This window comes from Epinephelus lanceolatus, chromosome 13 (assembly GCF_041903045.1).
Source record: "Epinephelus lanceolatus isolate andai-2023 chromosome 13, ASM4190304v1, whole genome shotgun sequence".
Classification (NCBI taxonomy): domain Eukaryota; kingdom Metazoa; phylum Chordata; class Actinopteri; order Perciformes; family Serranidae; genus Epinephelus; species Epinephelus lanceolatus.
Genome location: NC_135746.1, coordinates 35,287,153 through 35,303,180, shown reverse-complemented (window position 1 = coordinate 35,303,180; position 16,028 = coordinate 35,287,153). Strand labels below are relative to the sequence as shown.

The following is a 16,028-nucleotide window of genomic DNA, read 5'->3' as shown; positions in this document are numbered from 1 at the left end:
CAGTCTGTAATTACGTTGAAAGAGAGTGGTCACAGTGTGTCAGTCAGTGTGAGGCTGCTCTCCTAATTGGTAGAGGAAAGAAGGTTTCTCTCAGTGGCTGCACTGGCATCAACAAAGACCAAAGCTTAAACAAGGATAGCCCTCGTTAATTTTGTAAATGTTCTAATCTTGACACTAAAAGCTGCACTGAACGTCAACAAGACTACAAGGTTAAAGATATGTTGGTTGGACGTAGAAGTTGTATTAGATGGAAAGTGTTAGATGCTACAAGTACTGTTATAAGCCCATTTTACAGAAAGATCACGCTACAGAGCCACTGTGAAGTCCCTTCTTCATGCCTTCTTTGCATTTTTACACATAACCAAATGACAGCAGCATTATGCCGCTCTAGTGTGTGATTATGTCCTGCACCGTGGCTCTGTGGAATCAGAAAAGGCGTGACGGGTGCAGCGTATGACATACCCGTCTGCAGCACTTTATAAGCAACAACAATGGCATTAACATGTTAAAAACAATCATTTACTATCCTTGTTATATGGCGGCTGATTTGTCCTCTGTTGGAGGTCAAGGAGCTCCCAGACCTTATTGTTTTCCCAATTTGCGGACATTTATGGCCACTGAGTTAGCCGCTAATTGCTAGCAGCTACTTTTTAAATCTCCTGTGGTAGGTCACAAGCATGATGCGTCGTCAATATGTGGCAGATTAAGGGCGAGACCATAACAGCATGATATTCCCGCCTTGAACAGGCAGTGTGCAAAAGGGGCTGTAGTGAAAGAACTGAAACATTTACATGTACACAAGTATCCTGGTTTTTGGTGTATTCATGTTATATTTTGTCACTGATGGAAGAAATATTCAGATCCTTTGCTAAAGTAAAAAATCTAAAGTCTAAAATTACTTCATCACAGGTAAAAGTCCTGGCTGGAAAATGTTACCTAAGTAAAAGTATTGGAACAGCAAAATGTAATTTCAGTATCAAAAGTTAAAGTACATTATATTATATTTTTATATTACATGATATTTTTGGATTCTTATTTCTAAATCAACTTGTATGAGTTCAAGCTAATTTTAAGTAGTTTATTTACTGTTGGGTGCTGAAGTTTATTCAGCACCAGACACATTTTACAAGCTTATATTGTTATCTAGGAAAAATCTCGATTTGTAAAGACAAATTTGTCTCCAAAATTAAGTGGATGGAAGTACTAAAGTAAAGTACAAGTACCTCCAGTTTGTTCTTGACAAAATACACATTGTCACTTTGCACCATGGCATGTCAACATCTCATACAGATTTCGGATTACCTGTGCATAGACCTCAAGACGAATTACAACCTTATCCCATTAAAATTTGATAAATGACCATGACCTTTTAAGACCGCATTATGTGGCGGTGCCATGTAATGACTTAAAATTAGGTGCTGGCACCACAGAAAGTCAAATATGAAGTGTCACAGTTTAAAACACATGGTTAACATTGTGAACAGTTGCATTTTTGTTAGGTCTAAGGAAAAATACTTGATAATGTTTAACTGATGTATACAGCAAGATCAATAACAACGTTTCTCCATCTTTCATGTAAATGTCATGTTCCTAGTGGGATCTTTATTTAATGTAAAGGGAGGCACTACAGCAAGGGTCATGTAGTATCTAAGACAGAAAGGGTTCATCCTCTGAGTAGCATGATTGTACTCGGTACATTTCATTTCAACCTGGCCAAGGGATTATGTTAGATAAGTTTAGGTAATTTCCTGCATGCCGTTTGAAGTTTGGCTCAATGGTGGCACTAGACCATGGCAGTCATGGAAACCATTATGATCCATCCTCTGGGGAGCATAAATATCCACAGCAACATCCTATTTACTGTGATATTATCATTAGATGGATATTGTGCCATTGTGTTTCTGTTTGGTTACTTATTGTCTTTAGTCTTTCCAGCCTCTTGTCTCCGGCAGCTTGTCAGTAGATCGGTGTGTGATTATCTCAATTCAGAGCGCTTGTTGTTTGTCAGTGACACTGTCAATTGGTAGAAGAGTGAGGTTCCTTTCTTTGATCCTCCACTTGTTTATTGCTACTGCTAAGAAGGGGAAGCCCACACTCCTCCTTCATTATTCTTCTCTCTGTCCTCACAGTGTGTCACAAGTGAATACATTTCCTGCTTCTCACTGCAGTCAGATGAGGCGACTGTGCCAGAAGATAGAGAGAAAGAACGAGGAGGGAGTGAAATATATTCTCAAATGACACATTTGAGGACAGACTGGAGCTGAAGGCCAGACCGGCACTTTGTCTTCCAAGGAGAGCCTGGATTTATTGCCCGTTGTGTCTGTGCTGTCAACATTGGTATTTCCATCCTTGTTTTGCAGAGAAACAATTAGGTAGCATTAATTCCTCTGGGAGTACATCAAATTGTCAGAGGGTAATCTTGTGCTCCGCTGTGGTGTGGCTCATGTCATTTTTCAAATCTTAGCATGTAATTTTGCTGAGGAAGAAAGACCGTCCTCGCTTAGTCATAAATAAACTATTGAGAAAGTATTTCAAGATGTTTTGAGAGTCTGGTGGAACTGTATCTACATACAATAGAAACATTCTTTTGTCTCTGTGACATAAAGCTGTCTACAGTGGATATATTCCTGGTTCACTACAACCCAGTAGTTTCAGCTTATTACAGAAGCAAAGTCAGAACAACCTTATCAGTAGTTTTCACTTTCATAAAGTGGGGTAGCTTGTAAAAGACCAATTTAAAAAAAAAAAAAAAAAAAAAGTTGTCAAAATCAAATCAGCAGAGGCTGAGATATCCAGATATCCAAGCTCCACGAACACTGGATCCTTCAATTCTCATAATGCGACTGCATCTCCAAACCAAGCTGACACGGCCGGTGATGTCGTTGAAGTAATGTCACCGACTTGACAAAGCTCCCACTGAGCCACATAACACATTATACAAGTGTTTTCACAGGCTGAGTCATCCTCTTTATGACAAGTACATTGACTTTGTCAGGTCAAATTGTTTGAGTGCCTCTTGTAGATGCAGCACCACTGATTGCCACCGGGGTCAGGCTCCAAAAAAAAAAAAAAAAAATCACACATTGTAATGAGGTTTTTCAAAAGTTCTGAACTTTTCTCTTGGGAAAAAAAATCAGGTTTGGACCTCAACAGCTAATTTCACATCCCTTAATGTATGCCTTAAGCTGAGCATAGGCTGAACGATTGGAGTCCACTTCTGACCCAAATTTTGAGCCGCACAAGTCCTTTCAGAGTCGCATTGAATTTCAGCTTTGTTGGGTTTGCTGTGCAGTGTACAGAGGGGAGCAACGACTGATCATGGCCCAATCAGCTGCTCCCAACTGGCCGTTGTCAGACTCTCGCACTGTTGAAGCAGAGCCATGAGTCAATTCCCCAATGTCTGTTTTGAACAAAGTAGCAAACAGAGCATCGGAAAGTGCCATTGCGACACAATGTATCATCATGGCGCCGCGACGCAAAATATTGAGGACAGGTTGGTCAGGCTTTGGCAACAGTATACGTGGCTTTTTAATGTCTCATCCTCCTTCTATCACTACCAATATGAATAAAGTATTGTGAGCTGTAGCGGTGAAATGTTACAGACCTCCGTCAACAATTAAACTTTGACCTGCCTTGGAGCTGTTAAACAAATCTTTATTGATTGTCAGTTGCCAGAACAGTCTGCAGGGGCTGATGGGCTATTTTATTTTCTCTTATACATGTACAGTGTGAGCACTCAGGATGTGGCTTGGACATCGGACTGTACAGTGTGAGCACATAAATTGTGAGCCTTGGCTTTACATCACAGACAGTTTAATTGCACAGCAGTAGTTGGAAATAAACAACATTTCTAACATTGTACAGCGTATACCCTGCTTTAGAGGCAACATGGATTTGTGATTGTGATTGAATGGTTGTTTTACAAAGGAGATTTTTAGGATAAGAGAAATATGTTTGCCTGATTGACAGCTGTCTCAGCGGCAGCACCTCTAGCTTACTAATGCAGTTGCAGCTCCACCCACCCAGGCCTACTCCTCTTTGACTTAATTGGGATTCTTGTGATTCTGCCCCCAAATCCAAGCTTCAAAACTTAAAAAAAACCTTTCCTTTTAAGGGGAACTCCACTGATTTTATGCATAAAGATCAGTTTACTAGTCGTGGGGAGTAGTATTGAAATATAAAGCTCCCTGAGTTTTATTAAATACTCATCTCAATTCAAATATGAATGGTAAATGAAAAACAGAGTTGTGATGAATAATTATGAGGTTCATAAAAGAATGAACTTTCAGGTTGAGCTGGAGGTGTGGAGTTTGCAAGATGTGGGCATATACCAGGCAGAAGGTGACCAATAAAAAGATGCTGTTGGGTTGCATTATGGGAAATGCAGGATCTTAACATATAGTGGGGACCTTTAAAGTAGTCTGACTAACCAGATGTCAACTGTGGCTATAAGCCTGCTACTGGGCCTCTGATTTCTCTAATTTCTCTGATTTCGGCTGGCATTCTCCCTTCCTTCCACTGTTTGCATGTAGCAGTTTCCAAATTCACTTTGCTGCGAGAAACAACACTAACTTTGGAGTGAACAACTTGCACGTTTTCAATCGTGCAATAAGGCTGTGTCATTTTTCGGTGAATTGTTGTGAATATCCACAATGGATAAAACAACTTGTGAACGCACCTCAGACAAGCCCAGACTCACAGGACTCTTGTGCCCAATGTTGATCCGTTTTCTGACACGGCCAGTCTGAGTTGATTTGTCACATCTTTTCTCACTAATGCATCTCACTATTGCATCGATCCGTTCCACTTCACACAAGCTCCTGTGATATTGTCATAGTAATGTTCTGCTAGAGTGACATACAGCCAGCAGATCTTCTGAGGTTTAAACAGGTCCAGTGATGTCCCTGCGTGCAGATGTTCCATTAAAACAGGTTCCCTCCCAACACTGTTTTGCAAGACCACCATTGCTGCATACTGCGCCTAGTGCCACACATGACAATTGTGATCGGTTTAAAGGAACAAAAACAAGCCAGAGCATTTTTTATCCCTTTTGCAGTAAGATAACCTGTGATTGAAGACCTTTCTCTAGCGCTCACACAGAGCTGTGGACAAAGGTCTGGCTACACGAGACAACCTTTCAAGTAACATGGATGCATCAACAATTTTGCGTCCATGTTTTTTGTGCAGTCTACAGAGAGCCAAAGTCATGATGTTACATCTGGGCTATCCTCTAGCCTCTTAATGCAGTGTCTCATTCTGCAACTCTTTCATCAGCCTTCCTGAAAAAAATCAAGTGTTTTCCTGTTGTTTACTTTCCATATTATCAGACAAATCAGCTCCACTCCAACCCTTGTGATTTTAACATGATGCCTTTAAGAGTACAAAAATAACTACAGCTTCCATTATTTTTTGTTATTAGTGTAGTTAAATATGTTTTCTCTTACTTCTGGAACACAACCTGGAAGTTTCGGTTTTACTTTGACCCACTTTGTCCCGTTCAGTGTGTGTTGCTGTGGCTGTATTTGCCAGATAGAATTCCTGTTTTTAAAGTAGAAAGTCAGATCTTGCAGCATACCGTGCAACACTGTAGACCTTTTTTTATAAAGAGGCTTATGAGGGATGATTTATAGGTAGACTGCACAGTAAAGAGAAAGGTTGAATGCTTTGATGGCGTCCAACATGTGGAAGCGAGGCAAAGATTCTCACTTCAGTCTGCTCAGGCTGAGTGATTCTTCGCCGCCAACACTCTGTCCTCCCACCACTCTCCATTAAGATCAACAGGGTGATGGTGACAGCACAGCGCCATGCCTCCACGTCTCCCCTTCTCTCCGGCCGGCCTCCCTGACATCAGTGTTATAGGAGCCGTTATTCCTCCTGACCAAGAAAGAGACACGCTGTTTGTGTGAGTCATCCAGAGACCAAGCTGTGTGTCAGGCTATAAACAAAAGGTCGCTGCCTCCCAGACCAGAGTGCTAATCAGTGGAAGGATGTCATCTGTAGAGAAAGCAGTGTGAGGGGCGAACCTTGAACAGAGTGATGAATATAGTTCATTTTGGTGTGCTGTGCGGCCAGACAGCATGTTTCACCTCATCGATCCACCAGTCCAGCTTATAGATGAATTCAGTGCCAGCATTAAGGCTCTTTTAGCCTGTTTGGGTTTTTATTTCTCCTGCCCATTATCACATGTAATCTTCCACTGTCATGATCAGTTAAGAGTTATGATCCAGATAGGTCTATTCACACCTTTAAATGGGGTTTATCTACACAGTCATTCTGTTTTTATGTAGTGTGTTTACATTTTTCTAACCATTTCTATGATTAATCACTCAAGTCAACCAGTTTAATCTAAACCAACCTAATGTCCTTTGTCTCTGTTGTCATCCACAGACTATAGATAATGGGCTGTGTGCAATGCAAGGATAAGGAAGCAACCAAACTCACAGACGACAGAGACACCAGCATCTCCCAGGGAGCGGGCTACCGCTATGGGGCCGACCCCACGCCACAGCACTACCCCAGCTTCGGGGTCACCGCCATCCCCAACTACAACAACTTCCACGCCCCTGTCGGACAGGGGATGACCGTCTTCGGTGGGGTCAGCACTTCCTCTCACACTGGAACCCTGAGGACTCGTGGTGGGACAGGTAAGGGATGCTCAATGTCAGTTAGACAACCACTGTTATTTAAAATATGATTTCTGTCATCTAAAATCACATTAGTCATCCCTTCTTGCATTAAAAATGTTGTACTGTCAATGTGTTTATAAATGTGTTGTTATTAGTTCTGCATTATTAAAAGGAAAAAAATAGGTATTTGGGGAAATGAAATAAACTTGTGCTATAGCTATATGTTGAGGGCAGTCTGTTGTTAACAGTGAATTTAAAGAGTAAGCACCATCCCGGCATCTTACCAGACCTAAGGGACATTTGTAGGTACATTTACTTGCTCTTTAATGTGCTGTGTATGATGACAACACTACAGTGGCATTTGGTTACGATTAGCCACAAAAACAACTTGTATGGTTTTCTGGTTTGGGTTGAACTGACTACTTTGTCATGGTTGGGTGACCTTGATCGTCATCGTCGCAACAATAACTGCTAATTTAAGGTCCAGAAATGACTGTGGAAAACTAGTGCTGACTGTCGGTGTGAAACAGGAAACAAACTTTGGTCTCCATTAAGGTTGGGCGAAATATTACATTTTCCAACCGGCCACCATCAGCCCAACAACCACCAATTGCCAATATGTTTGTGTATGTGTTTGTGTGTGGCCCGCTATGGCAAAAACCACCCAGGAAAACCAACCGCCAATGTATTCTGCCAGTCGCCAATAGTCGATATATTCGTCCAGTCACCCAAGTCTCTATGATAAAGTCCAACATTTGGTAAACCCATATATCCTCCCCAACCTTGTCCCTTCGCCGACTTATTGGCTAATAGTAAAGAAGCATGATTACTGCGAGATGGCTTCTGTCACTTTACTCAACTGATAATGTGTTTTCTTGAAGGGGACAGCCTCTGTTTACAGTACTGCTATTACATGTGGTAGTCTTTCTGCCAATATCAAGACAAGGGCGTACGTTACTTTTCAACATTGGAGTTGACACATGAAAGAGGGGATTTTTTTCAATATCAAACACTTCATCTGATGAATTCTGGTGAATTTGTGCCTTTTCTGCATCATTTTTTGGTGTAAATGTCCTCAGTTTTGTCGAGATAAAAGTGTTTGCACATGTTGCACACGTTGAAAATATTGAGGTGGACGTGTCCCCTGCGCCCTCCCCAGACTCTACATCTATGTTCAGGAAGGATGTAATGGTCGTCTTTTGTGGAGCTCTGGGAACTCAGACACAAAGAGAATACGCTTTTCATCTATCACAGGTTGTTCTCGGGTTTTGTCTTGGACAGCTGTGATCTCATTAGTTGCACAATGAAAGGTCAACACCAAATAAAGTTTACACTAATTGAACTTTGAGCACCGCAGTGAGGCATAAAACCTAAGCAGAGTGTAACACCCACAGTAATGTTACCTCAACATTTGGGATCTTCACTCTTTCAATAGGAAAACAAATTCTTCCAGTGGTCCAGTGTAGAGGCCCTCACACAATGTCTACACAGGCTGCTCAATGATAGCAACACACTTAATACAGCAGCTTCAGTCCTCTGTCTGTGTCTACACAGGATGTTCTTTTAGGTGTAGTATTAGAGTGTAGGTCACCCACATTACAACTCACAATCACTGTTGTTTCATGTATAAAAACAGAAGAAAATAGACCTGAATAAGAATATGATTCAGGTTGCAGTTAGGTGCCTGTAACACAACTAGAAGAGAATTCTGTCTTGTGCCAGTCTTTGTACTGTCAATATGGAGCACACTTTCAAACTGGTGTTGGTGTTCATTGTGACGTGATAGTGAAGCTGTTGTGTGAGGAGATAAAAAAGAGAGTTTGAGAAAGAAATTCAAATTGTTTCAGAAAGTTGCAAAATGGTTGGATGTTAGTCGCTGGTTCAGTCCCTGCACCGTAGAATACCTCCCCCCCCATCACTAACACTTGACCCTTATCTGCACCAGTGAGGCTGCTTTTTTTAAATTTTTATATACTTTATTAATCCCCGAGGGGAAATTCAATTTTTTTTCACTCTGTTGTCAATTACACACAGGTCCGAACACACACATGCACAAACTGGACCTATACATGCACTAAGTGGAGAGATGTCAGAGTGGGCTGCCCATGACAGGCGCTCTGAGCGGTTGGGGGGTTCGGTGCCTTGCTCAGGGGCACCTCGGCAGTGCCCAGGAGGTGAACTGGCACCTCTCCAGCTACCAGTCCACGCTCCATATTTTTGGTCCGGACGGGGACTTGAACAGCCGACCCTCCGGTTCCCAACCCAAGTCCATATGGACTGAGCTACCGCCGCCCCCAAATGGCCAATAGATCACTGTGGTTGGACTGGCCAGCCTCCATGTGTGAATGTGACTGATAAAGACAGCATGCGGTAAAATTACCTGGTCGAATAAAGATAAAACAAATTACCACAGAAGTAAAGTAGAACACTGATCATGTCCGGGGTCACCACAAATGACAAACAATCAAATGTGAGGAGAGGTCAAACTATTTGATTTCAAGAGACAGTAGGAGTTGTCGGACCAAACAGTTCTGGGGTCTGCCTGAGAGGACCCACCCATTGGGGAGCTCCTTCAAGAACTGCATACCTTAAAGGGCTTTGTGTCTGTTTGCATTCACACCAACAATAGTAACATTAAAGTAACATAAGCTGGCAAGTGAAGATTCTAATATCGTTCTTTGACAAGTCAAAATCTGCCTTTTATTGATGGTATAGCCAAAGGTTGACAGGAATGGTGACAGAGAGAGGGGGAAATAATTTGAAGCAAAGGGCAACATGTAAGATTCGGTGTATATGGGGTGCATACTACCAGGTGAGCTCAAGGCCAATTCGTTAGTGTTTTCTTTCATTTTTTCTGTCACAAGTTGTTTGTATTTTGTGTTGTCTGTTGTTTACATGGCAAATGGGTGCACTGAAAGAGTTCCTACTCTAAATAGGAGCTAAAAAAGGTCCCTCAAAATGGCATTGTAAGAACTGTGATCGGTCCTAGTTCTTGCAGTGCGGACACAATAGAAGGAGGGTTCTTCAAACTATCTTCTTTGAACTATGAAAAAGTTCTTCCGGTCTGAAAACGCTTAATCAAAGCTTGGAGAGACAAATAGTATTTTGTAAAGAACACCAAAGGAGGAAGTACTTCATTTGAAGGGTTCCTCTTTGAAGGGTGTCTTTATTGTTTTTTTTCAGAACAGGGAAAGTGTCAGAACAGCTAACGTGAGAAGTGTGAAGGTCATTTGTTTTTACTTAATTCCCACACAATTACAACATTTTAAGCACCCAGTGGTAGACTTGCTCGCAACCGCCCACGCACATACACCTCCGTATGCAAAAGCACAAACTCTTAGAGATTCTTTGCACGGTTAAACACTTCCTATGGCATCCTAAAATCCTGACAGTCCACACCTCACAGACCCTTCTACAGCTCAACTGCCGACCCCAGCCCGGCCCTGTCGGGAACGTCCGGCTGGCATTAGTGCGGGGCTTTGTGTGTGGGGATCATTGTTTATGTAGGGAATATTCCTACTCAGGATATCCTTTATGTTTGACTGAGCCCAGGCTGCTCTGCAGAGGAACTCAGCATTTCCACTCAACTTAGCAGGACTCCTCTCGCTCAAAGTGTGGATTATTTTCTGCGCTGTATAATCCAAATCCACTCAGTGGCAGAGGAGCAGAGAGGGGTTTAGCTTTTTAATTTTCTCCTGGTGGGGAAATTTGGACATAAGCCGCCCTACCCTCTCAACCTCTGTTATAACACAGCTGCCTAGCTTGTTTGCCACAATCACCCCCCCTCAGTCGCACTGCAGAGGAACCCAAATTGCATTTGGCATCCAAACCATTATTGATTATCAGTTGATCTTTTGCTGATGTCATGTCCCCGAATGGAAATTCACAGCTAGTTCTATAACCTTACATAACTAATTGAGTAGGATCCCAGCAGACAACTCTGAGATGAATCAATAAACCAGTTTATACCTAACGCCCACCTCTGCTGACCTAATAGAACATTCGAGCAGCGCCCACCGCAGCTGTGATGCATTTAGGATCTTGTTATGTTGCGACGGTTAGAAAGTGTTTCAATCAGACAGTCTTTTGAACAGCCTGCTCTCCCCTCTCTCTGTTTGTTATCACATGAATAGTAGCAGGTCCTCGCTATCTGCAGTCCTATCAGCAACAGCCTCACATGCTCTCTTAATATCAGCACTGTTTCCCAGAAAGCCTCAGTCGGGTGAGAGCGTCTGAAGTGAAATGACTTGGAAAAAAAAGCGATCAAGAGAGTTTAAGTGGACTTTGAAGAAGTGCCCACTCAACTTCCATTTGTCAAACACTCAGAGGCATAAAACAGCTTAACAGCTGCAGTCACCTCAGACCTCAACAAAACACTTTGAGTGTCTTATCTCCACACTCATGTGTTCTGTGATGAGACAAGACAAATCAAACTTAGTGAGTCAGATAGAAATCCAACCCCCTTCAAGGGTAATTCCACTTCATTCCAGTTTTTATAGTTTTAGCCATCTTTCCTGTTGATAATAATAACATCAAGCTCACTAATTCAATTGTTAAGATCTGGAATTGCAGCGACATCGCTAAAACAAAGTGTAATGGTGCGAGAAAGATGAGTCAGATGATCAGACTGGTTGGAAACAAACACAGTTAAGTCAAACTTCATGTGAAAACAAAGTAAACGATAAGAGTTTACAGAAATATCTGCACACACACATTTCTCTGGGGCTGTGGGGGTTTGTTTGCACTTGGCATGCTCTCACTTTCAATTTAACAAACGTTCCAAATAAAGTGGGTTGGTGGAATATCTGTAAAATGTCAGTTTGGAAATAGTAGTTTGGCAAAAATAATCGACTCACTCAAGGTCTACTTACTTGCTTTTAGCAGAGCTTTAACCATATGTAATAGGCTGTGTGTGGCCCTCATCTACTGATGAAGTACACTGATACTATTCTTTAATATCCCCACACCTCCATGCTGTAGTTTCTTTTAACCAGTGTTTATAAATTTGTTATACAAGGCAAATGACCAATATCTTGAAAATATTTGAAGAACATTGTATAATCCACCAAGAAATTGTCAGGAAAAAACTCAATGTACTCTCAAACTATAACCTGCTACCTTATTTGCAATGTTATTACACGTTTGAGGCTGATGGCAATGTATGTCACTGTCGTCACTTTACAGACCGTTTGTTAAAGCTAGCATGTGTCACACATGGCAGATTCGATTCATTCTTTATTAATCATTTAAAATTTGAGTGCTACTGAAATCAGTTGGAAAATACAAAGTCAGTACATGATTTCTTGATGACATCATGGACTTAATGGCTAAATTTATTTATTCTGATAGTCTCTGTGATAGCAGTTATGGACATTATCCTTTTTGGGGCTATAAGGGATAAAATTGTCGGTGTGTTGACTTGGTTACTTTGACCCTGTTTACAACTGGTTTTAAAAAGCATTTTGTTGATCCAAACACAAGTGGACAGTTGAGACACATTGCTGTTTACATTTGTGTCTATCATGCATCTCCAGCTGACCAGTGACCACTTCACTAGAGGGTCAAAGGGCTCCGCGCACGGTTGTCACGTCCGCACTGGAATGCTAATCAGTGTACAGTTAAAAAAACAGCTGATGAAAAGTATTTTAAGGGGCTGTCCTCCATATTCTGCCAGTAGGAAGGGATTTTTTTGGGAATTTATATCTGTCCTAAATGACATTACTAATTTAGTGCAAAGAAAATAGAACCAGCATACGGGGTGGACATCACTTCTTTTCACTGAAGCCTCAGTCAGCAGAACTGTATTTAGTACATTCAGTTGAATTACATAACCTCAGTGCTGTAGTTTCACACTTTGCTAGTTTTGCTCTGGCAGATTACAACTTTCCACAACTCTCTTGCTGTAGTGTGAAAATCATTTTCTCTTATCGCTAGAGAAGCCAACAGTGTGAGGGAAGTTGTGGATGTCAGCTTTATGGAAATTGTGCAAAAACCTTAAGTTACACCGAGGATTTTGGGTGTGAAAACGATATAAAAACACTGTTTGGTACCCTTCTGCAAGTTAATTCTGTTCTGTTTCAGCCACTGGGATGCTCCCAGTCTTGTAGGTCACTGGTCTTTATCTAGAGAGGTTTTTAGCTCGCCTGATAGGAGTCCCAGTTTCTGTCACTGGACCATTCAAAGTCTGAAGCAGTTTGGTTGACTTTGGCCTTTATTTCTGTACTAAATGTTTTTGTTCTTCTTATTCCTATTTGTTATATGTGTGTTGTGCCCAGCACAACTAAAAGGGTAGCTGAACAGTTGAGTTTTTCTTCACCTCACAATTTCACTTGTGTTGTTAACTTCTTGCTGCGATCTGTTAACAAGTCCTATAATGAGCCTAAACTCCTTCATCACGTTTGCCCCACGCAAGCAAAAAGGCAGCAGTGTAGGGCTGAGAAAACACTCCTGCTAGAGAAGTGCTACTGGGTGATATTCAAATGAGAGCTGCTATTCTTTTATACTTGTGTGATGAGGGCAAAATTAGTAGGATTAGTGGCGTGAGATGCGGGAGAGGAGATAAGACTCGACGGAGAGGAGGTTACTTGAGGTACTCTGTGAGAAGAGTTTTGATTCTGCAAAGATTTTTCTGTCATTGTGAAGCCAATTCTACCAGAGGAAAGCTGAAGTGGCAAAGAATTAACAGAGAGCAAAGGTTAACAATACTACAAGACAAAGGAGTTTAGTACGCTTGAAACTCATTTGTTAATAAGATGTGTTTTTCTGACAATGGGTATGTCTTCATCCACCTGTTTTCCACCTGGCGCACAGTCTTGACGTACCACCATGGCATTGGCCACTGCAAGCTCTCTTCGTCCTCTCTGGAGGCTGTTCCCAGAACTCTTCCAATAGCACAGAGCTGTAATATTAGTTGCTCTATTTCCATTGTCAGGTGTGCTCTCCATTATGAAACATCTATTGTTTTCCTTTGTTTGAGCAGGTCTATTAAATGAAGGCTGGGACATGCTATTTGATCCTATGAGCTATGAGGTATAAAAAGCGTTGTACCCGACTCAGAATTATGCCAGTCTGATTTGATTTAGCTTCTCAAATACATGTCAGAATATTCATTCCTCTTTTTCCATATAAAGTTTGAGAGTTTAAACAGAGTTCAGCAGGAGTTTCAAGGTGATAGCAACGTTCACATGATATAGTAAACAAGCCAAGTTAGCCGCCCAAGCTAATGCACGTTAACTGCACTAATGATGGTTGGTACATTTTGTACCAACACTAGATATCAAACAAAAGCCAGAGACTGTTTCATATTAAGTTACTGTGCGCTGTACATTTCACTATTTTTAAGCAGAAAGCTAAAGATAATATTATCTTGGATCCTGACCGGAAAAGCCTCTCCAAGCAGCTGCCTCTGTCTCACTCAGATTCACCCTGGGTCTGCATCTGCAGCTGCCTGTATAGGAGTAAGTCAGGATGCTCACTCTGAGGCTAAATTTGGGGACCAAAACATCCCCAGGAGTACACTGACTGGCAAAAATGACTGCTTGACTTTACGGAGTCTGCGGCTGATTTTAGTGGGCAGCTCCTGGTATGACACATGCACAATGTAACTGGAGCTGCAATGTTAGATGGTTACAGCAGACATTGCTAGAAATAGTATTGTGTCCGCTCAGGGTTCATGGGTACACTCTTTTTAGCCTCCTTGGGTGTGCTCCGCTTGACAGAAGTTTTTGGGTACACTCAAATGGATGGTTGCCAATATACGACAGGGCAATAGACAATAGAAAGCAATTGTTTATGGTCTTTTATTAAGAACCTACCTTTAAATAATTGCAGACACCGACTGCCAATGCCTCAGTTAAACAAATCAATCACCCTCCTGTCTGTGATAGTGCACTAGCTACTGAGCCATTTGGCAAATGCAGACAAGACTTATTAGATGTGTTGAAGCCCAGTGATATGAGGCAATATGATGCCCTTACTTCTCCGCTTCTTCTTCTTACATCATCTCCTTGTGCGCTCATTTTTTGTAAAGGTATAATGACTGCAGAATAAGCGCCACCTAACTCCCACCTGGTGGATGAAAAAGTGCAAAAATTACCATTTTCTTTTGCCAGTTTTCTGAAAATTCAGTTAAAATTTGTGCTACATTTGGGTGGAAACCCAACCAATAACTGAAGTGTTGATAGATGTACCTAACGACCATACTAAAAGGTCAGGCTTAATGCCTGCTGTACTAGCCTCCACCGTGCTGCATCTCACTGATACCCTGATCTCTCCCCAGGAATTCTTAAGGCTTAATGCTGTGAATTGGGTGCCAATCCATCAGGTAGATATTGAGATGGATGATTGAAAAGTTTGACATGCTGGGGGCACCAGAAAAAAAGTTGGGCGATTACCAAATTATGATTTATCATGTCAGGACCATGGGAAAAATTCTAAATGTCATTGTAATTCATCCAATAGTAGTTGAGGTATTTCAGTCCAAACCAAATTAGTAGAGTGGCCAACATTGTTATCCCAAGAGCCCCCCGCTAATGTGGCTAAAATTAATGCCGGAGTGTCTCATGCAGAAACATGACCTGTGGAAATTTACTGTACTAAAATGTCATTATTGGGAAACTGTTCCTGGGTGACCGGTTTCCAGTCAATTTAATCATCAATCATCACCTGTGAAATTTGATGAGTTCCCATTACAGTCAACATGACTGACGTACATGCAAACCTGAGATTGATCCGTATTTACCCAGTGAGCTGCAGCTGCCTGTGGGTCGTCACTTAACCGTGATTCAGTGCCTCATTTTCTCTCGCTAATGTGCCGATCGCTGACACTGTGATTCTATCCCTCCTGCAGGAGTCACCCTCTTTGTGGCACTTTATGACTACGAGGCGCGGACAGAAGACGACCTCAGCTTCAGGAAAGGAGAAAGGTTCCAGATTATCAACAGCACGTAAGTCACCACAGCTGCTTATCAGACTGCCTGCACTCGGGAGGAATGCGAGTTTCCCATTTTATCACTGTCTTTAAAAAAAGGGGGGGTGGAGCTGCTGAGAGGAGAGCAGACAGGACAGGGCGTCGCATTTCAGCTGAGGTAGATGTGGCAGCCTGCACGTGGGGAAAAAAGTGTTTTGCTCTCATAATCTGGAGCAAGATATAGCCCAAAATTAATCAGCTTTACTTCTGTTTGTTGAAGTACAAATTATAAAAAAATCAATCAACCTGGGAGCCCCAACACTGACACCGAAATTAATTTACACGTGGGAAAAAAAAGGCTTAACTCCAATAAAGAATTGTTAAGAAAAACAGAACTGGCAGCAGTTTTACACTGGTTACATTATTAAAGGGTGCAAAGCATTTTAAATGAGGCCAAAGTGGTGGCTTAAACGTGCAGTAAGACAATCTGCAGT

General features: G+C 41.8%; 1 protein-coding gene across 4 annotated transcripts in view; it reads left to right on the top strand.

Moving 5' to 3' along the window:
• fynb (FYN proto-oncogene, Src family tyrosine kinase b) overlaps positions 1–16,028 on the top strand; it is a 112,196-nt gene that overhangs the window by 56,208 nt on the left and 39,960 nt on the right. For all 4 annotated transcript variants that reach the window (XM_033648381.2, XM_033648379.2, XM_033648376.2 and 1 more), the window contains 2 exons: positions 6,388–6,644; positions 15,475–15,571. In XM_033648381.2, coding sequence (XP_033504272.2) covers positions 6,398–6,644; positions 15,475–15,571 — 344 coding nt within the window. In that variant the 5' untranslated portion in view covers positions 6,388–6,397. The remainder of the gene's footprint in view (positions 1–6,387; positions 6,645–15,474; positions 15,572–16,028) is intronic.